The sequence below is a fragment of the Alternaria arborescens genome (assembly GCF_004154835.1).
Source record: "Alternaria arborescens strain FERA 675 chromosome Unknown contig_6, whole genome shotgun sequence".
In the NCBI taxonomy this organism is placed as follows: domain Eukaryota; kingdom Fungi; phylum Ascomycota; class Dothideomycetes; order Pleosporales; family Pleosporaceae; genus Alternaria; species Alternaria arborescens.
The window spans coordinates 1,078,666-1,100,064 of record NW_021167861.1 but is presented as its reverse complement, the minus strand read 5'-3'; the positions used below and the strand labels follow the sequence as shown (position 1 = coordinate 1,100,064).

At 51.7% G+C, this 21,399-nt stretch overlaps 5 protein-coding genes across 5 annotated transcripts; 2 read left to right on the top strand and 3 right to left on the bottom strand.

The window, feature by feature from the left end:
• Window positions 1–763: 763 nt before the first annotated feature.
• AA0111_g3620 (hypothetical protein) lies at window positions 764–1,659 on the top strand (the record flags this gene model as incomplete). Its single annotated transcript, XM_028649527.1, has 3 exons — window positions 764–943; window positions 1,028–1,464; window positions 1,572–1,659. The coding sequence occupies 3 exons, from the start codon at window positions 764–766 to the stop codon at window positions 1,657–1,659; spliced, it is 705 nt and encodes a 234-aa protein (XP_028508967.1).
• A 921-nt stretch (window positions 1,660–2,580) lies between these two features.
• AA0111_g3619 (hypothetical protein) lies at window positions 2,581–2,817 on the top strand (the record flags this gene model as incomplete). The annotated part of the gene is made up of 1 exon (XM_028649525.1): window positions 2,581–2,817. The coding sequence occupies one exon, from the start codon at window positions 2,581–2,583 to the stop codon at window positions 2,815–2,817; it is 237 nt and encodes a 78-aa protein (XP_028508925.1).
• A 6,847-nt stretch (window positions 2,818–9,664) lies between these two features.
• Window positions 9,665–10,781, bottom strand: AA0111_g3618 (hypothetical protein; the record flags this gene model as incomplete). Its single annotated transcript, XM_028649524.1, has 3 exons — window positions 9,665–10,426; window positions 10,488–10,587; window positions 10,774–10,781. The coding sequence occupies 3 exons, from the start codon at window positions 10,779–10,781 to the stop codon at window positions 9,665–9,667; spliced, it is 870 nt and encodes a 289-aa protein (XP_028508924.1).
• Window positions 10,782–13,766: 2,985 nt separating this feature from the next.
• On the bottom strand, window positions 13,767–14,960 carry AA0111_g3617 (hypothetical protein; the record flags this gene model as incomplete). Its single annotated transcript, XM_028649523.1, has 2 exons — window positions 13,767–14,391; window positions 14,443–14,960. The coding sequence occupies 2 exons, from the start codon at window positions 14,958–14,960 to the stop codon at window positions 13,767–13,769; spliced, it is 1,143 nt and encodes a 380-aa protein (XP_028508818.1).
• A 2,516-nt stretch (window positions 14,961–17,476) lies between these two features.
• On the bottom strand, window positions 17,477–20,763 carry AA0111_g3616 (hypothetical protein; the record flags this gene model as incomplete). The annotated part of the gene is made up of 2 exons (XM_028649522.1): window positions 17,477–20,170; window positions 20,218–20,763. 2 exons carry the CDS (start codon window positions 20,761–20,763, stop codon window positions 17,477–17,479), a joined length of 3,240 nt encoding a protein of 1,079 aa, XP_028508817.1.
• Window positions 20,764–21,399: the final 636 nt, after the last annotated feature.

Here is a 21,399-nt window from a genome sequence, read left to right as displayed (position 1 = left end):
ATATGAGTTGACGCACCAGAGTGACGAAAGAAATTGAGCAAAGAAAAGAAGTTGCGCAGAGCTCCGAGTCATGATGTCATCGATCTGAAGCGGATGCCGTTTCAGTGGGTGCATGACTAGTACCAAAGGAAAACGAACACGTTCAAAGTGTAGGCATTGTAGGTATCGTCAACTCTCAGCTTGACGTCCGGAGCACAGTGACTGGCAAAGAAGTTGGCGGCATTGCACGCTGTCACTGGCCCTGGGGTTGGGGCCCGCTCTCATGTGGACACCGCAGATCTTGACCCATGGCAATATCAGAGTTATTGTGGAGTCGATGTTGCATCTTTGCATGTTGCTAGTTTGCTGAATATATGAGACGTTTGGGGGATGCTGTGACACGGCTGCTGTGCACACGGCACTGGAACGGCCAGAACGCCACCTACGTAAGGACTGCGACAGCACCAGGAGCAAATCCGACAGTATACTGTGTCAACAGGCTAGCGTCAGATGTATCGGCAAAGCAACAAAGGAGAGGTGGAGATGTTGCTAGAGCACAGGAACTCGTGGTGTCCTGCACCCCAGTTCTAGAACGGAAGTGGCACACGTGACACGGCAGGGATGACCTTGGCAAGTGCGTAATGCGCCTCATGGACTCCGGCCTCCAGACTCGACGTTGCATTCACAAACACATTCAACAACGTCGCTAGTCGCATTCACAGGACAATAGACATCGTCGAGCTTACACGACCCGAGCCGGTGCTGCCCATACCACACCACAACCATGTCCAATCTCATCGACGCAGATGCAGGCACCGAGCGCTTCAGCGGCTATGAAGCCGAGTTGAAGCTGGTGCAGGCCGACCTCAGCCAGCAAATAGAGCAGATCAAAGAGACAAGCGGAGAGCCCAGGAAAGCCGCCATCAGCAGAGCAGAGCGCGCGCTGGAAGAAGCCGAGGAGCTGGTGAGTTGTCGCCTAAACACTCATGTCGCGCGTATGGACAACAACAGCAACAACGACGCATGACAAGACCATGTTCAAGACCAGGTTACTGACATAGACATGCGACAGATTGGTCAAATGCGCCTTGAGAAGTCCAACATCCCCGCAAACCTAAAGTCCAAATACAACGCGCGCTTCCGCAACTTCGAACACGACCTCGACTCCCACAAGCGCAAACTAGAAACCTACACCTCGGACAAGTCCAAACTCTTCGGCAACCGCTATACCGACGACCCAGAGAGCGGCGATGCCCAGCTGGAGCAGCGCCAACAACTCCTCTCCGGAACAGATCGTCTGAACCGGTCGAGTGGAAGACTGAGGGAGAGCCAGAGAATCGCGCTGGAGACGGAGCAGATCGGCGCAGGCACGTTAAGTGACTTGCACAGACAGCGGGAGCAGATTACAAACACAAGAGAGAGACTGCTGGAGAGTGAAAGCTACACTGATCGGAGTATCAAGNCGTTGAGGGGCATGGCGAGACGGTATGTATACCTGCCACTCCCACCTGTCCCCTACTCCAGTTGATGTGGAGTGTAGATGGATGCCCTTTTGATATGGGTGACGAGAGTGCTAACGATTTGTGATTTAGCATGGCTACAAACCGCATCATCACGATTGCCATCATTACTGTTCTGGTGCTGCTTATCATCGCTGTCATTTACAGCAAGTTTAGATGATTGTTCTTACGTTCGAGAAACGTTTTCCGCCTGGCGTCTGGAGTATAATACGCTGTGCGGATGGGTGTTGAAGCTAAGGCTTAGGTATCAAATGGCATCCACTTGAATGGTTTCAAGGGGCAGCAGTTTATCACGGGTACAATAAATTGCAACTCTGCTGTGACCTTATGTGCGCTGATACGCATTAATTATTTTACTAAGACATTAGGTATCTAATCTACGCGTATTACATTACGTCTCATTACTCCCAAACGTCCGCCATGTTGCGGCTGCACGCGAAGCTCGTTTCCAGCCAAGAGCTATTACAATTAACTCAAACAACCCGGAAATCGTTATGCGTTCCGAAAGAAAGATACATGCTGTAAATCGCCCAGGAAAAACGTTGCTGTGAGAGGAAACCCGTCGTGACAGCGAAGACTCGAAGTCTAGAGTGAACCTGAAGGAAAGTGTATCTGAAATGTGTCGCAGAGCGAAGCATAAGAAACATGGAAAGAATGACGGGGTCTTGCTATGAGCCTCGTCTAAGGAGTGACAACACATGTGAGCTTCTCAGCTTTCCCGTTATTGAACGATAAGAGTGTGTAAAGGAAAGGGCGCGTGAACTCAGTGGACTGATTCCCGCGTTGAGAGGCGAATGCCGCCTGTCGACATGACTAAGACCTCTAGGGTTGCATGTGTCTATAACGACACATGGTATGGTAATACGACGAATGCGATAGAGGCATGTCGTGATCGAGAATGACCTCCGAGCTGGTCATGCAAAGCCTGTGCCGTTGGCGTACCCGAAGCAGCTGTGCTTCATATCTTCGGAAGTTATCCAGTCTTGCTCTCGGGTCAGGAGAGAACATATCCTGCGGATTTGGTATTTGTAACGAGCGTATTATTTAAGGTTGATGGGTGTAGGCATCCGATTAAGTTGTTATGCGGAAAGGTCAGCTAGAGGCTATTCAGTCTACTGAGCCGACTGGGAAAGGCGTGAGTGGTAGCTGCTTATCAGCTCCAGGTGTTCGTGGCGGTAATGGAGAAGGCGCCCTCTGGCTGCTCGGGTTTCGGGTGTGGGAACCCAAGGCCAACGGCGATCCCGTTCGCAACGGGGCGGGCCATGGAGGGCTGAATGGTGTGATGGGTGACATGCGCAGAGGATCAGGCCTTCCTTGAAAGCGTGTAGCAGATCGCCCTCGCGTCGAGCTCTGTGTGCTTTGCGAACTACCGCTTGCATTGCGAGAGTGATTGTTGTAGCTAGGTAGACGTAGCGTTGGTGGACGACTACTGTTTGCGACAGAGAAGCGACCACTTGGGGTGCGAGAGAGCGTTGGCACAAGGGGTTGAAGAGGGATGTCGCTTTGTACTGAGTCAGCCCTCGGAATGGTTGTCTCGAGCTTGAGGGTGTGGGAAGTGCTTGATCGCGTCGTTGTTCGTGATGTGCTGGGTCTCGTTACATGGGTGGCGGTACCCGGCCCAGTCATGGTGGTGCGCACCGTACTGGGTCTTGTCCTAGTAGTAGTAGTAGTTGGACGAATAATGGTCGTCCGTGCCGTGTTCGGTCTCGTCCTGGGAGTCGCCGTAGTAGGTCGGGTGTTCCCTTGGCGACCAGTCCTCTGTTTTTGGCGCTCGATGTCGAGAATTCTAGCGTTGGTGTATTGCGGCACTGCTGAGAAGTAATGCGGCGCCAGCAGAGCGAAAAGAGGTCGCATAGCTGGTATGCAAGCGCATATAATGCCGACGTTTACTTCCACTGCAGATAATGTCGCATGATCCACGTTATCGAATGATATGTCGGTCGAATTGGCGATATTATCTAGGGTGTACAGCCGTATGATAGAGACCATCGTGACGCTATTGGTGTCAGCATTCGTTGACCTTGCAATGTCTGGTCCTGCCTCACCTAGCACCTAACACAAACACAGCCACCAAGCCTTCTTTTTGCGATTTAGGTAGATGAAGAGCCCGAACGATGGATAGCGGCATGAGAAAGATCACCACGTCTTGTGCAATATTGACACCGGCGTTTACAATCCATATGATGAGCTGATTCACACAACGCCCATCATCGATGGACTTATCCCATGAAAAGGCGACGGGGCTGCAGATAAACACGCTCGAGAATGTCGCCCACCCCCCATAAAGTATTACGATACTGAGCATAGCATAGCAAGCTATGCGGAAGCCTCGCACAGGAAATATGCGGAGATATTGCACGAGGATAGAGATCTTTGTGACTGCAAGGGTGAGGTTGTAAACCCAGACGCTTGCCCAGAAGGCCTAACTTCTTGTCAGTTGAAAGCTTAGGGAAGCATGGAGAATGAAGTTCGTTCAGTCAGCGTAAGCTGTGTACCTGCACCAGGTACGGCGTAACTTGCACAGGGCACTGTCGAAGGATAAAAGCGTCGAGGAACTTACTGTACGTAGAGTAACTTGCTCATTGAGTTCAAGCCGCGACTTGTGTTCGCCCAACCCATTCATTACTTGTTCCGCCGTCAGCACGGCAAGTGCGACGGAAAGAATCTGTACGTGGTCAGCTACAAGTGCACAGTTCGTGATCCAGGTTCACCTACCATAGCAACCACGATGCACGCATCCTCAAGCCCAGCTCCTTTCGATATTACCAATCGTGTAAAAAGACGTAGAAACACTATGAGACCAGAAACTAGTGTGAAAGCAAGTACAATGATATTAACCCGGGTACCAGCGGGCGTAGAGCTATCGAGATCCATGATGGCCTTAGTATTAGATGGACGAGTCGACAGAACAGAAAGGAGAAGAAAGCCGAGACGTAGGACCTGCGAAGGCTCGCATGGCTCAAGCCTTCATATTGGCTGATGCGGAGAAAATGGAGAATTAGGATGTTCGCAAGTTGATCGTGATAGGAGATGCAGTGCGAGGTCAGTAGTACGGTACGAGACTGAGCCAGCCTCGGGAACGAACAGTGCTAGCGAATATGGCTCGTGGGATTGCAGGAAGAACAAGTCCTCATTGGTAAGGAAAGTCGGACGACATTAACCCCCGCACAGCTTGAGAGTGAGACGCAGGTTCCCGACGTTCATGCTGCATTTGGAAGCGCGAACAGGACCAATATCGCGTGGACTCCCCCCACCATGGGCACGTTCCTACAAAAACGACCGTCTCATACGTGACGATAGTCGCAGTATGCAGATCCCGCAGGGCACTGGCCTAATGGCGCCTTGTGGTAACTGGCCAGGCACCAGGTTTGGCAGAGAACGTGCGAAAATAGTCGAAGAAGGGGGGTATAATGTCACAACTATACCCTTAGGGTCAACTCGTGGCAGCCACCGTTAGGAAGCCACCAGGTTAGCTTAGTTCTAGGTTAGCATGGCTGAGGCGGTGCTACGGAACTGTTGATGTCGCATGTCATTGACTAGATGCCGCTTTTGACAGATCCGTTTCGAAAGCCTGAAGAGTGTCGTACATGTGTGAACATGTCATGTGGTGACTTTGTTCTGTGGCTTGTGATTGCAACGTCTGTCGCGCGCGAGTCTTGCATGCAGGAAAGCGGCTGGTCTACCAAAGACCGCGTACCTGCATGTCCCGTACTGGAAGTGTAGCAGTTCGCGTAGGATGGCGCAAGGCTAATGACCCTGCTGCAGATCTAGCCGAACGCAGACCGTGCACCGAAACCTTGATGTCTTTCTTACGGGTCTGAAACGACCCTAAGGTTATCGGTGCGCTCCCCACCATATAGCGTTTTCTCTCAAGGCAGCTTGTGGCTATCCCTCACCATCTTGGTAGATTTGGCGGAAATAGACGATATTGATGGGTAGTTGACCTCTTTCGGTACCGTACAAAGCCAAAAGATCACGCGACTAGCTTCGGCAATCTGGAGCTTGTTTTGCTCTTCGGCAGGGCAGGGAACGACTGTGGCTGATATTCGGTTGTTCAATCACACATCCGAGTCACGCTGTGCGTGATATACGGCTCTTACCGGCCTCAGACGTAGGTTGAGTTTGGCCGACTACGAAGTTTCTTGGCTCACAACCTTCTTTGCATCTTCGGACGGTCAGTGTCACTTCCAAATCTCACGATTCAGGCAACACGTGTATTGAACAGAAACGATGCAACCGTTGGGACGACCGGACTTTCAAGCGAGCAAGTAGCCGCATTTTCCCATGGCCGCCCACGTCCGCAAAGTTCCGAATAAGGCTCGGTCCCAGTTGTAGCCGTAACATTGCGATATAGGTGCAGCGCCTTAACGTCTGTGTAAGGCTGGTGGAGTAAAAAGCGCTGTCAGGGTGAAGAATGAAGGGAACGAGAACGAGAACAGTAAGTTTCCGTAGTGTGGCGGGCTCGGCGTTGACGTTTCGAAGATGACTGGCCCTCGGTTTGATCGGGCGGAAAGATACTTTCCTATTACACTGTCAAAGGGGTCTTTGCAATCAGCAAGGGATCGATCTATAGACCAGCTGTATAGAGGTCGTGCATAGCCAAGAGAGTTGTATCTATCACGGAAGCCTAGAAACGAAGACGGCAATTTTGGCCGCGTTTTGCGGCCTCCGAAAAAGGTTACAGATCTTCGATATGTACGATGTTCGTGATGGTCACAAGCACATGGCCATGGATCTACCCGGTAGTACCTATTTGTGGGGTACATAGATAAACACTTTCCTTGCGAAAAGCTTGGGTGCTTTTTCTTACGACTCAAGGGAGGATTGTGGAGAGCCGCCTGAAGGATCGTCGTGTGGTAGTATCGGTGGATGCGACACGTAATTCACACGCAAAGCAAGAGCAACGCCGATGCCATGCCGGTAACGGACACTGCGTTGTCCGAGGGCAGTACTGATGCACGACCACTTTCTGCTTATCGTTGGTATGGCGCTTCGTGGGTATCCGGTGCGAGTGTGTGAAAGCGCGGGCATGCCTGCCGAAGAGCGGCCAACGATGGTGATACAATGCAGCAGCCAGACTAGCGACATGGGTTGTGTTGGCTAGGATGCTGACTGTCCGTAAGCGACGAGTACTTTCAGCGCGGAAGGACGAGGGAGAGGCGCGCACACTTAATGTGGGATATCAGGGAACCTGGTGCCTAGCATAGTCTCAGAGCGTGCAAGCTGGCAAAAACAGCGGCATCACCGGTCAGGTCGGCTTCAACATACAGGACTAAGGAAGTTTTGTCAAAACGAGCGGATGCGTAGACGGTAGTGGTGGTGGCTCGGGCGCCCACAAACTCTTCTTCAATCAAGCGGCAAGCCGCAAAAATCAACGAAAAGCAGCGCAAAGCTAGCAATGGGTGTCAAAAATTCCCAGCCGACCCTAAGGCCAACTGGAGCGGTCATAGTTGTAGTTTTCAACTAGCAAAAACGCTACCTCGGACGAATCCTCACTGGTAAGCGTAAAGCCCGAGCACTTGGATGCAGACGAGAAAGGAGGACGAGGGGGCGCGAGATTAAGTACTGCCAGCAGAAGCGCTAGAGACTTGGCGCACTAAAATCACATGACCGGGCAAGTCCGCCTAACAGCGGGTCACCGCCGGCAAGGGCGTTTTCAGCCAATGGCAAGACCGCAGTGCGATGAAGGTGGAGCTAGGCAGCAATTCACGCTTTTCTCAGCCTGCACAAGGTCTTGCTTTGTGGTTTCATAGGCACCAACATAATTCAAGCGTAGGACTTTACCTCCATTGGCCCGCCTGCTCATAAACACATCCAGCTGCAGTTCTTCGGAGTACGCCCTACCCCTGGTCCAAGCTCACAAGACTTTTTTTCCAATCTACAAACACGAGTCAAGAGCGCGGCATGAGCGCCATTCTTACGCGCGGTATGCGCACGCTCCTATGAGAAGACGCTTGCGCAATCAGAGAACCTACATACAGGCGCGATGTTGCAAAGACCGAGAAACTGCAGGCTCGGCTCTGCGGTCATGCAAGAGCTGAGCACCAGCATCCCTTTGCGTGCTTCCACACCGTTCAGGAAAGATACACTAGTCATTGTCGCTTACCTTGTCAAGCTAGCTTCTTGTATTGCATTCCAAGATATACAGAGAAGCAGCATCAACACTAACCTCGTCACTTGTAGCAAAAGCAACTCTCGCGGCCGCATCCAATTACCCTGGATCCACTACCACGCTCAGAACATTAAATACGAAGGATTAAATACATGGACTGATCTGTGGCTTAGAGGCTAATCACCATCTTCTGCTATTGGACCCGCATGCAGAGTGCTCACAGAGAACACCAACTGGAGAGCAGACAAAGCCTGGGTACACGACCCGACATATGGTTATGCACGTCCGAGTCAGGATTGGAGCCTTTTGAACCCACAGTCGCTGCAGGATTCCACTCCGGGCACTGTCAGCTGCAGTATTATCCAGTATAGGTCAGGAGTGCCGCAAGTTGTGAGGCTTTATTATACTTCCCGCGGCAACTGTTGGTCGCCAAAGCTAGGGTAAAGGCGGATCCAACTCCCGAGTCGTTTCGGTGCCAAATGCCGATCGCGTTCGAGACGAAGCTTCGCTTGTAAAGATGCGTGAGGGCGTAAACATAGGATATAATACATGTATGTGCTCCCGTTGCGTGATGTTCGGTGCGTGCCTTCCTCCTGCTTTACTTCACTAAACGTCGTACTCACCAACACTACCAGTGGTACCACTGCTCATGGAGACAACACTTTTACCGGATATCTACATCCTGCGCTGCCCGCTACCTCCCTTGCGCGTGTGAGGGGCACTGCCCGTTGCAGCGGCTGGTACATTTCATTGTTCCAGGAACATGGCTACCTTGGACAGCAGCAAGCCCGACTTCTATCACTTTCAGTGGGAAAGATCTCTTTCAATTACATGCATGTGCCTGCCCTACCTCTTACTAGACTTTCTCCACCTCATTTGGAGATAGAGAGCTCAAAACGAGAAGAACTCGTGCGTCGGTTGATGTACTTCTGCAGGGGTATTGGATACCGGCTGTTGCACCACCGGAAGCTCCCTCCGGTTCCAAAGACCCGAAATGTCGACAGCGTACCGTCTGGCCAAACCCTCGAAACAGCTCAAAGCAATGCGATGCGCACGCTCTGCCACCGGGCCCTTCATCATCTGCAGCCAGCGGATTGCCGTCGTAACACAATGGATCATCTTCGCTGCCTCGCAAGATGTTGATGTGGGATGTGAAAGGCCAAGAAGACAAACAGAGATAGCTTGCATGATATGGTGCACAAGGCACCACCAAGGGCACTGCTCATATAGCTGAGGACTATATTCATCTGGAAGTGAAGCAATGATCGTGCTTGCAGCCTCGATACAGCTGTCCGCCATACGTCTCGAAAAGCTTGCATCATTTGCATCCCTCCACGGTTGCCGCCTGGCAGTCAAATATGGGCGTGTGAGTAGTATTCGTGCGCTGCAGAGTTGGAACCGAAGCAACATGCGCTCGCGGCCGGACACGTCAAGCGTTTTGCGCAACGGTTCATCTGGTCTTATTTCCTGGGGTAACGATGAAGCCCACTGATCGAGACGTTGGCTCAAGAGAGAGGTATCTTGTTGAATATCGGTTGGCGATCGAATCATCGTACCCGCGGAGTAAAGGGACGTAAGAATGTTCTGGGTTATTATGGATAATTGAACGACGGCTCTGAAATACAGCCCCGAGTTGGCGTATGTTCCTCTAGGTCGTATCGATGTTTGAGAAGCGTTTAAAGCGATATTCGAAGAGCCAGAAAATATGGCAGATGTTGACGACGATGCGTTCGTCGTACGCATGCTGTGCGGCGCCTCCATTTCCTCCGCTGGATCTTCTTCCGACACTGCCACGGGCAACGGCACTGAGCAGCAAGAATCCACGATAATGCTAGGCCTACCGGTAATGATACTCAGCGTTCTTTCGAGAGAGTATAAGCTCCACCACGTTTGTACCAAAGTCTGTCGTTTAGAGGCGCTTGCGGAAGGATCTTCGTTCCGTACGTGAAGGCCGAGGGAAAAGGCTGAACGAAGAGCCACCCCAACAAGCGTCCAAGCCCTACAATAGTCAGCAAGCTTGTCCTTCGAAAAACATCTTGGTGTTGACTGAAACTCACCGACTAACTTGTCCGATACTTAGCCAATAGAACGCGAGAAGACCCAAGCCTTGGATTCGCGGCACATCAGCATGAGTAGTCAGAGAAGCTTCATTCAAACCAAACGCCCGCGCCCTGGCTTGGAACACATTGGCGTCTCCTGTCGGCCAGTCCTTGTTGTAAAGGTACGAATAATTTGCACCAATGGCGAAGACAAGATTCAAGATGGCCTGCCACTTGAGGTTGAGACGTAGGGCATTCCCCGCGCGCAAAGCCGTGAAATACACGCGAGTTTGTTCCTCGAAGTTTCGTGGCAGGATCGGGAAGGAATCGTGCACCCTGAGCATATAGCATCGTATCAAATGCTCAGCGAAGTCGGGTTGGGGCAGTTCGTATGGGTCCACGTAGAAGTTGACACTCACATCGTCACAGTCAGCCCAGAAGCTAAACGAACTTATCTGCTCGCTACCTGGAGCAACCGAAGGACGGCGTTGAGGCTCGGATCCTGGCCACTCTGCATTCGTTCTTTCGTGCTGGGCTAGGACCACTGCACGCAACCATTGTACCTCTGAACTCTTTCCAATGAATCCCGTTGATCGGGCCTCGTCTTTGCTATGCAAGTCTTCATCCAGGAGATCCAAGGCTTCAATCTCATGATGCTCGAAGTATTCAGTACCACTGAGTTCTCCGCTTTCTTGCGAGCCACGCCTGTCGTCCACGTCAAGATGCGATGGTGTTGGAGTCGGGGTGAGCCTGTTTTCTGACAAGTCCTCATCGATCTGACCCGTGTGAGTGTTTCAACGTTACTCCTTGCGTGATAGCGATTTGAACCAAACTCACCTCATCCAGGATGTCAGTAATGCGGTCCCCATCTTCGGCGCTTACACGGTCTCTTATATCCTTAAGAAACTCTGCTAATTGGTGGTATTGTTCGGTGACGCTTTAATCGTCAGCAATGCAAAGGTAATAGACTAGGGACTGGACAGACATCTTCAGACGGTCTTTCCGAGGCAGGATATAGACGCACTCGCGATTCGTCGTCGCGCAATGCTTACACCTTGGCTTCTCGCCGGTGCATTTGATCTTGTGGGAGCGACACTAAATGTGCCACCGTTAGAACTCGTACCAATTCATAATGATGCCAGCCTATCGGATGAAGAACACGCCTGGTAATACTACAAGGCGTGTAAAACCGGTTACCAATCGCTGCCGTTAGACACCCGTGCGCGATTCAGACTTACTCCGGTACAGGCCCGTGGAACTCGACGTCTGTCTTTCTGTCCACCCTGCCTTTGTTCAAGTCTTTGCAATCGTGGAATTGCAACTTTCCCTTGCCCAGACAAGGACATTCCATAACTCGTCGGATAATGATGCTCGGGGGTGTTTGATGCCATGATTCAGGACAATGTACCGTGGATCGACGTGGAATTGTTGTTCAAAAGACCAAACGTTGGTCCAGGATAGATGAAGGCGACGCGGCAACAAAGCGGACAATCCGAGAGCCCCAGATTATGTCGGCTACCCGAAATCGACTTCAATCGCGTGCGGGTTCGACCTACCGAACGCCATCAATCCAAACTTGGGCATGGGAGATTATCCACAGGAGCCTGCTGGATCCTGGGGTGGACACACATGGCCCTGGTTACTGCTGGATGTCTATTAAGCTAGAGTTTGTGATTCTTCACAGCTCGTTCGGGAATTCCAACGGAACCCTTCACCGTAGCCAATAAGCGCGATTACTGTAGCCCTGGCCCTGGCCCCTACGTCTTGTCATGAAGAATTATTGTGGGCTGATGTCAACCTTTTCCTAATATACGTGCTGAATGAAGACCGTGGAGCCAACTGGCATCGATTCAATACCATCGGGGATTCCGCAATTGCAAAATCAAGACGCTGGCTTCCCCCGGGCCCAACCACATGCTATGCAGCCGCCTGTTCACTAGGATACCTAATTAGGACTTCGCCTTCCTCAACGCTGTGGTCGGGCCACTTCTTATGCGGCTACCAACGTCTACTGTACCGGTATTGCCACGAACCAGGATCCTACGTGACGTGGGAAAGCAGATCGGCAGGCAGACAGGATCTATTACTGCATGTCGCCATATAGTTACTTATTCGTGACAGGTACAAACACCCCGCATAGGAAAAAGAGTACAGCTGGACCACGTAATGCTTACCCAGCCATTATGGAAGCACATCATTCTCACTGTCGTGGGTCTTGGGCTTTAGTTGGTGTTTTTTTGGCCCTGTAACACAATCGGACGTGTCAGTAGTGTTGCGGGGCGCACTGACTCGTCATACAGGACCGCGACATCACCTTTCTTACTTTGAGTCTGGAACACCTCGAGGAATTGAAGGACGTTTCGGCTCCACGGAACGATGTCACAAGATAACATTCAGGTGAATCGCTACTTATGACGACCGTTAATCCTTCAGCCCGGCTGTCACTCTTTACTCGAATAGACTAGCGAGTCTGCTTAGCGTGGCAAATGTCGGTTTAGGCCACATCCTACCTTCACACCCTCTTGTCGTGTCCTAGAAACTCGTATCGAGAAAACATGTACGCGAGCATTAAGTCGGGCCATTCGGTCCGTAACTCAATGTAAACAAAGCCTATTCGCATTCATCCGTTGCAGTAAGTGAATTCCTGGGTCGTTGTCATCTTGCTCGCGTGGCGGAACAAGTATAGTACTGATTTGACTCAAGGCCTGCATCTTGAGTGTATCAAACCTTATGAAATCTGTAGTCGATGCATGACGTTGGGCGTCCGTAGTAACGCCAGCCAATCGTAAATTCGCCAGGATCAGCCTTGCACGTGGGGTCTGTCACCAAAGACCCACATGCCCGTTGTGAATGCGACTCATTGCCAAATAAGAACTCGTGTCTTGATCTGGAAGATTTATCAGATGGTCACAGCGATGCGGTTGCCTCATTCCCGGTGTCGCAGCATCGGGTAGAGAATCTTCTGCCGCCTCCGCGCGTCTTTACAGCGCTTTGGCAATATGCAAGGCGGTAATTTTGGTACCTAGAACTTTACGCCGATCCAAGCGCGCATGCGCCGATCTGGAAACGCCTCGCTGTCGCGCACTTCGCTTCGACTCGTGTGCGTTGCACAGTAATGTACGGCAAATACGGTAAACTTGGTCAATAGTCCTACGCCATCATAAAAGGAGATAACATGACCTTGATCATGCATCGCAGAATCTTGCTCTAGCCAACGTCGATCTGATTACAGAGAAGATCGTCAGATTTCAATCTCGGCACAGCTAGCTGTGTCTAGGATCCGACGTCCAAAGTTTGGATGACACCAGCTAGTCGGCCGCGTCGAACACACATCCGCTCTTCCTCCCGCACGGTAACTAATCCACGACCATCATCTTCACATGCTCGCATCAATGGTCGCATACTTTCAGTAACGATCTCTACGCCACCCTTGGTTCGTTGCTCCTTGGGCACACTTCTTGCGCTCTTCCGCCTTCATTGCCGCCGGTTGCCAACTTGCAACGGGTACCGGAAAGTGCATCATACGACAATTCAGTATTCCTAGGTGTGAGCCTGCGAGCGAGTCAAGAGAAGAACGAAGACCACAATCACGTCACCGGACACTTCCCATTTTCAGTGCTTGGTACACACTTGGTGGCGCCCTCCCCGCAATTTCTGTCAGACAGTGCTTGCGATTCAGTATCTCCCACCGTTTTTAGCCGCACCGAAGAAGCCCTCGAGAACGTCCACTTCGCATCAACCCCTTGTGGGCAAAGATCTGGCAATTCCACACCGTCTATTTGCAATATATTCTGAGTTTTCGGGTTCGGATTTGGGGCCTGAACTTGGCGAATTGGGGGTTGACATGCAACCACCATCTTACTCAAGGCGTGCAGTTGTTGTTAGTCTCTATTGAGCCTGCGACCGGCACTAGTATGCAGCTCGTAAGATGCTTGCATCGGTTGAACAATTCCATATCCCCGCGACAAGGTCACAATGTAGTAGTTTGGACAAGAACAAGATAAAATTCAAACCCCTGCCTGCATCGCTTGACGACGATTTACTCCTGCCACTTCAGGAGCATAGCATGACACAGTAGCGGTTGCGATTGAATAGAAGGACGGAACCATCGAAGTGCTATGGCCCCCACTTCACATCGTTCAATCTGAGCTTCATACCGTTCCTCGGTTTACTGGTCAGCGTGCCACCCACGACAATCTCCTCGTTAGGATCTGCCAGTTCCATCTCGAAGTTACCCACGAATGTCGCAACAAGCGACCTCATCTCGGCCCGCGCAAACCTCTCTCCAATACAGCCCCTCGGGCCATGCAGGAATGTTAAGAAACTGTAGTTGCTCTCTGCTCCACCGTTCATCGTCGCGCGACCGGTCGTCGTATCCATCCAGCGCTCTGGTACAAAATCTTCAGCGTCTGGTCCCCAAAGCTTCGGACTTCGGTTAATTGCCCACGGAACAATCCAGAACATGGTGCCGCTGGGTATGACATGGCCGCAGACTGTCGTGTCCCTGACAGCGACGCGCGATGTGAGAGGTACCGGGGGAAAGAGTCGAAGAACTTCGTTGCAGACACGGTTGAGATACGGCATACTTTCTAGAAGCCTGGCGACATCGAAGTCAGGGCTTGACAGAACGCCTGGATCGGGAATATACTTAAGGATTTCGAAGCGGAGCCGAGCTTGAATGGCTGGGTGTTGGGCAAGCAGGTAGGAAGTCCAGGTCAGTGCAGAGGATGTGGTTTCGTGACTGTCTTGGTTAGCTCTGTGTCAGGGCGACTCGGAGATCGGGTATACTGACCCTGCTGCTACAAAGGTAAGAAGTTGGTCCACGAGGTTCTTGTCCGACTGGTCGTTACCGCGAATCATGATGGACAAGATATCGCGACTTTCCTGACCCTCGGCTTTCTCGCATCTGATCTTCATCTTCCTTTCTACCAAAAACCCCGAACAAACCCTCCGCAAGTTCCTAGTCGTAACCGTTACCCTCTCATGCAACCTCCACGGTAACTTTCTCACTAGCCATGGTGGTAAAATAACGTTGGTAAGATAGTACAGAGCCTTCTCGGGTGTCGGCTCAAGGATCTCCTGGTAGTTCTTTGCCAGCTCGTCGTCCTTGTTATACAGAGACCCCAAATCTCTGCCCATTCCGGCAATCCCAATAATATCCAGCGTAACCCGTGTGGCATAGTAACAGACGTCCAAGACACTATCTGGTTGCGCACCAAGGTCTCTCTTTACCACGGCGCAGAACTCCATTGATTTCCCCCAAAACACCGGATATAACTCCTTGATATGTCGGAAACGGAATGCAGGCATGATGCTTTTCCGCTGCCACACATGCTCCTCTCCTTCACTCATCAACAATCCCTCCCCCAGGAATCTCTTGATAAAGTTAGCCCCAACGCGCGGCTTTTCGAAATCATAGCACTTATACACTAGGACATCTGCTAGCGCCGCCGGCGTCGTCAGAAGGAGTTTGGTAGTATGCAGGAATCCTCGTCTGAGAATAATACCGTCGTTCGGTACCGTTCTCATCGTGCGAACTTGCCAATCTCGGCTGGGCTGGTGTTTCTTTAAGAGAAATCGTCCATGGCCAAAGAGTGGTATAAAGCCTCTGGGCTGTGGTAAATTGCATAGAGGACTGAGGAAGAAAGGGTATATGAACCATTTGTGTAAGATGAGGATACTGTTATGGAGAATGGTGAGTGTGAGCCAGTATTTCTTCAAAGAGGTGTCTGAGAGAGTATTAGCAAGCAGAATGTATGCGGCGGTTGCTTCAAGAGCCGGGAGGATAAGACAATTTGCAAGGTTGAACTTCATGATCGTTTAGTTGCTTAACGTACAACAAAGAGAGTGCAAGATCGCACCCTTCTTATGAATAAACAATTTGATCCTCCTTCCAAAGCGCTGTCAGTATTTTGATTCACTAGAGTTGTACAATCACCCAGCCGGCTAACAAAGAGCCCTGATGTTCCTCATGGTATCGTGCACCTGCTAGACGCCTGACGCTGCTATGGGACCGGGGTTATCGGCGTTCCGGCTAAGCACGAAAACCAACTTTTATTGCGGTGCAGTCGTCTTTGCGTGCAGAGGAACGCAGCTGCTTATCCAGCGGTGTTGGTTTCGCATTCTTTCGGTCCCTACTAAGGGGTCCGCTTTGTTGCTGTGCAGTCGTGTGGTAAACCTGATCTATTTTGACCTCAATAGTTTATTGCCGACCTCCAGATACGAATCACCTATTCAGGAGTAAATTAGGCACCATCCGTTCCGCAATCTCGCCTATATTTATTCCACGATCTCGTTTCGCCGTAAGTCGCCCCCCTTCTCCATCAACTCAACCTTCTCTTCATCACCCACCAGCTTCTCTGCCAAACCGTCTTCATCGGTCCGCGGATCCAACCCAGCACAACGAAGCACAAACCCACCAATGAGCTGCTCCGCCTCAAGAGAATTTCTTGTTAATGCATGATCATCTCGATCAAAAAGCTTTAATTCTTTATCACCTTCCGTACCATACATACTATATAGTCTTTCCGAGCACGAAGGACTCAGCGTTCGATCACCCGTACCGTGAAGGAGTAGAAGTGGTTTCGGCGCAAGTGAGCGTATACCCTTCGTCTCTGCTGTTTGACTAGCGACGGTCGCACACCCGACCACTCTTTTATCTTGGCCACCAATAGTAAACACAGAAGCGCCACCAAAAGACCAACCTACCAGCACAAAGCGCTCGATCTGGTAAGACTCTTCTAATTGTTTCATAGCTGCTAGGACGTCTCTCACACAATACTTGTTGCGTGCTGGATATCTATAGTCGAGTCGCAATGCCGGCACGGCTTGCTTGAGCGAGGCTAGCTTATCTGCTAGAGAAAGATAGATCGCCGATGGTCCTACAACACCGCTTCCTGCGCCAGAAAGGAGTATAGCCGCTGTCTTGGATGCTGATTTGGCTGATAATGTGGATGGTAGGTGGAGGATCCCTGGTACAGAGCCATCAGGCCCGTCTTCGACTTGTATTGACATCGGTTTGATGACACATGCCTTTTGTGTACAGGCTGGATGCGATAGGACTAAGTAGTCATTTAGACGCGCTGGTCTCGAGGGGGTCGATGGGCGCGAAGTGGCGGATAGAGAAGTACCAGGAGGTGACATGATGTGCGTTAAACTGTCGATGTGACTTAAAAACCGTTTCGTGGAAGAATAATTAGATGCTTCATATGTTATGAGTGTACCAAGCGTCCTCATCCGGCTACACTGTAGTGTTCGCCACTCACCACCTGTTGCCTCATGCTTCGTCGGGTATGATGTCACATCACGGGCTATGATACGCTGCACGTTCTTGATCTATCCGTTTGTACACGCCGGAGAAATCGTTCTTCAGATGGCGCACTCCCGACAAAAAGGGGAACAGGTAGAGAATGTAGACCAGATAAGCCAGGTCCGCCGAGTTGTGCCACGCTAACCTTTCCATCATACCCAGGTTCTGCGTTTCTGTAAGGAGTTGGTGAAGATCACGACCACATCACGATACACAACAGAGGCGCAATACCGAGGTGTATAGTCGCACCAGATTACACGAGCAAGTGAGCAAAAAGTGATACTAAGGACTACGATTACGTCTTATGCTACAGTAATATTGTTAGGTGGCCAACTGGCCACCCTCCGTCATGCGCCATGTCATGCTCAGCCACGAGCTTTCTTATCATAAACGCCGTTTGCTCTGAATATGCAATGCATTGAACGCCAGTTTAGCCACATCACCTGTAGAAATTGATCCGGGATACCCAAGTCGTACCGAGTTGCGCCCCCATGCCCACCTTCCTACCCTAACACCTTCATTCCATCGTCAACTTCTCAGTGGTCTCTAAGACCAGGATCTCGGTACCTGATTCAGAATCATCTGTACGACGATTCCCTATGTCCTCACTGCCCGCTCTACTCCTTGATGGGTGTTGGGCAACAACAGGTGAATCTGCCCCATCCGAGAAGTTACCAACGCTGCTCTCGCGTACCCGTTGTGCAACGCTAGCTGCGATTTTCTCATCGAGCATGTTTACCAATCGTTCTGAATACTGATCCAGTAGCTTGACCATGATCGTCTCCTCAAAGGCCTTGGTTTTCACCTTGTCTCCAATCGCCCTGGCAGTAGCGGCAAGCTCCCTCTCGACCTCTTTTGCGAGTTCCGGGCTCATAGTATCGCTGGTGTTTGCTAGACGTTTCCTGTAGGCTCGAAGCGTTCTACATAGGCTCTCTGTCGACGCTCCTAAGCTGCCAAATTCGTTCACAGGGGCCTTCGTGCGGTTTCTAGCATCTATTGATGCACGACGTTTACCAAGCTGCGGGTTTCTGGGACTAGGTGGCGATGGAGAGCGGTTCTTGTTTTTGCGCCCTGTGCCTTGTCCTTGCCATGCTGTTATCCGGCCTTCGCGTGAACTACTGGTCATAGGAGATGGTTCGAGTTTCGGCGTTGGGGCCAAGGAGAATTTGGATACCTTTTTCCGCAACTTTGGTGATTTGTTACCGCTGGGCGGTGGTGTTTCTTCTACAGGTGAGCGTTGGAGACGGGCCATTTCAGATTGCGAGAGGACGCGTCGTAATGGTGGCTTGCTAGACAGTAAATCCTGGTTGGAAGGCGTGTTTGGGGCGAGCAAATCCATAGACTTCGATACGTCGTGACGATTAGGCTGCAAAGCCAGAGCCCATGCAAATATGGTTCCATCCACAGCAACTGTGACTAGCGACTTCTCGCTCGTTTCTTCACTTACGTGCTCAGGCGTCTCTACAAGCGCGATATCGGAAACGCCCTCCGTATGGCCCCAATCGCGAGCGACCAGGGAGCCGCTTTCATCGTAGACGCGTATCGATTTATCAGTGCTTGACACACCCGCAATTAGAGGGGCACCCCAGTTGCGTGGTATGTGGACCAAGGAAGACAGAACGACTGCATCTCCACCATCAGTGTCGCATGCACGGAAGTTGCTGAGTAATTGACCTGTTCGAATGTCGAATTTGTGTACCTGGCGATCGATAGTCGAGACTAGAAGAGCATCGTCCTGATCGATGTCCCAGGCCGATGACACCGGCGTCGCTTTTAACATGATAGCTCGTGACATCACAAAAGCTCGGGTTGTACCACGATCGTCTTCGATAGACAAAAGTTCGCGGACCACCAGACTTCGATCGCTTGAGGACGACACTAGACGCGTGCCATTTCGAGAGAAAGACACTCCATTCACTGCTCCTACGTGCTCGTCCAGAGTTTGCAGTAGATCCCAGGTTTCTTCTAAACGTGTGAACACTTGAACGGTACGATCTCGGCTGGCACACGCGACGAGGGTCATATCCGACTCCTCATGTATGGCAATGCTGGTGATTTCGCTGGCATGTGCCTTGAACTCTAACGTGCAGGTTTTAGTGTTGCAATCGATGAAACGTAGAACACCATATTTGTCACCAGCAACGAGGAAAGCTCCATCAGTGGAGGCACGGACTGTCCTTAGCTCGTTAAGGACGGCATCAGGTTCGTCCAGCTGCTCAAGCTGTACTTGAAGCAAGCCCTTGAACGTCCCTTGACTCCAGAAGATAACCGTACCGTCAGCAGCCCATGTGTAGTACGAAGCCTCGAACACGTTCGGTTGCGCGAGATCAGCATGTACTCCTAGTACAGCGTTTCCATGTGCAGGTAAGGTGTGAACGACATTACCCACAGCGCCTTCATCATCGTCGGAACACAGTTGTGACAATCGGATGGCTCGATGAGTGTCAACAGTGATGAGATAGTCTTTCAGACAGGCTATCACGCCGATTTGATTGCATTCCGTAACCGAGGTGGAGGGAGATTCAACGCGCGGTGGAGGTGAGGGCGGAGGAGTTAGCCTTCCAATCATCTCCTCTATGTTGAAAGTCTTGAGTGCTCCTTGACTACCAGCAACGTGGAGTCGCCCTTTAACATCGACAGCTAAAGAGCTTACAGCAAAGCCGGCGTCAACCAATCTCGAGAAGCGATGATTGGATTCGGTATCGTCAATAAGACATATATCCCCCTTGTCAGAAGCTACGACGGCCTTGTTTCGGGCTATGGCGACCACACTTGTGAATGTCGACTCTTTCAAGCTCTCTAGAATGCAATTCCTTCCTGGTAGCGTTTTGTGTGTGGAGCCGGAGAGAAACGAGACATCGCTTTGACGCGCCTTGGAGATGCGCATTGTCGCATTGAGGTCGTCTACCTTCCAGACTTTGACATGTCGGACACCGACAGTCACCAGCTTGTTTCCCATCCACGCCATTCGGTTGATATGGCTGACACATTTGTTGCTAGCATGTAGCGTAGCAGCTCCGGTGCGGGAGTTGATGTGCCATATGTACAAAAAGCCATCGTTGGCGGAGCCCAAGCTAGCAAGGAAGCGAGAATCGGGACTGAAGGCTACGCAGTTGACGCCGAAAGTGTGGTCCGAGAGGGATGTGAGTGGGGTGTCTGAGGCGGCATCTGACGAGGCAGAGAAGATGAGTACGCGCGGTTTGTAACCCGTCTAGATTGTGTTAGAATCATATAGCGTGAACTGAATGTGTGTCTCACCTCTCCGACAGCGAAGAATTTGCCATCAGGGCTGAAGCTGACACAGGTTGCGGCCTTGATCTTGTCTTTGGTACCCCAGGCTCTGTTGCTCGGAGAATCTGCCCAGTCGTGGGCACTAGGGGACGGGAGAGGGGAGCCTCCGAAGCCAGCGTCGCGCAGGGAGACGGCAGTGCGGTTGCGGCTCTCGTTCTGAGTGGGCGTCGAGGGCCCGCCGTATATGGATGCCGAGGGATTGATGGGATTCGTAGTAGGTCGTGCGCGGTAGAAACGCTGCGTGACCTGCCCTTGGGCGTCTATGCACGCAATGACAGCGGCAGCACCCGCCGTGTAACCAAAGCTGCTCCCCGACGGCAGGCTGTCGAAGGCATTGGCCGAGTTTGTCGTGGTCCCAATGACTTGGCGCAATGCAAGACTGGCTTCGGCACGTCCAGCCTTGACGGGCGAGCGCGGGGTGGTCTTGAAGAATGGGGATGGAGAGGGATTGAGCTTGATGCCGGAGCCGATGGCTGGGCTCATCATCCGGGGATTGGAGGGCGTAAGCGACATCGCGGCCTCCAGGTCAGTGGTAGAGGAGGTTTGCGATGGCTAGCAGACATCTCAGAAAGACGTCATGGCACTAGGCGCGCCTGCACGATGGGACGGGGTGAAAGGAATATCGCGTGGTTGGTGAGGGAATCTTTGGCACGCAACTACTGCGACTACGGGGGAGTGGCCCGGCAGCTATCCAAAAAGAACGTGAGAGAGCGATTGAGCGGGGGACTACGTGTCCCTGAGTGGTGAGGGTGAAAGAGCAAAGGGCCTGCAGCTTGAGCGGTCGTGCATCAGACGGGCGACGCGCATCTGAGGGTGAATTGGCTCAACGGGGCATTTGTTTGGGCGGTCACGACACGCAAGGAAGCGACGATCTACAGCGCCAGGAACAGGCGGAGTAAAAGAGCTCGCTAACTCGCTAAACCCTATCACCATGCATCCGTCACATTCTCGTCACTCAGCACCAGCCACACCAATTTCCCCAAGGCTCTCTTGTCGCCGTTACCATTTCTACATTTTGACAGCATCGCAAGAGATGCCGACATGCAGGGCACCCGCCTCGATGCAAGTGTCCGCCTGTGGTGCGATCCACACATGCATCTCCTGGCTAGCATGTATACGCGCCGGATCAGTATCTGCACCGAGTGTTGC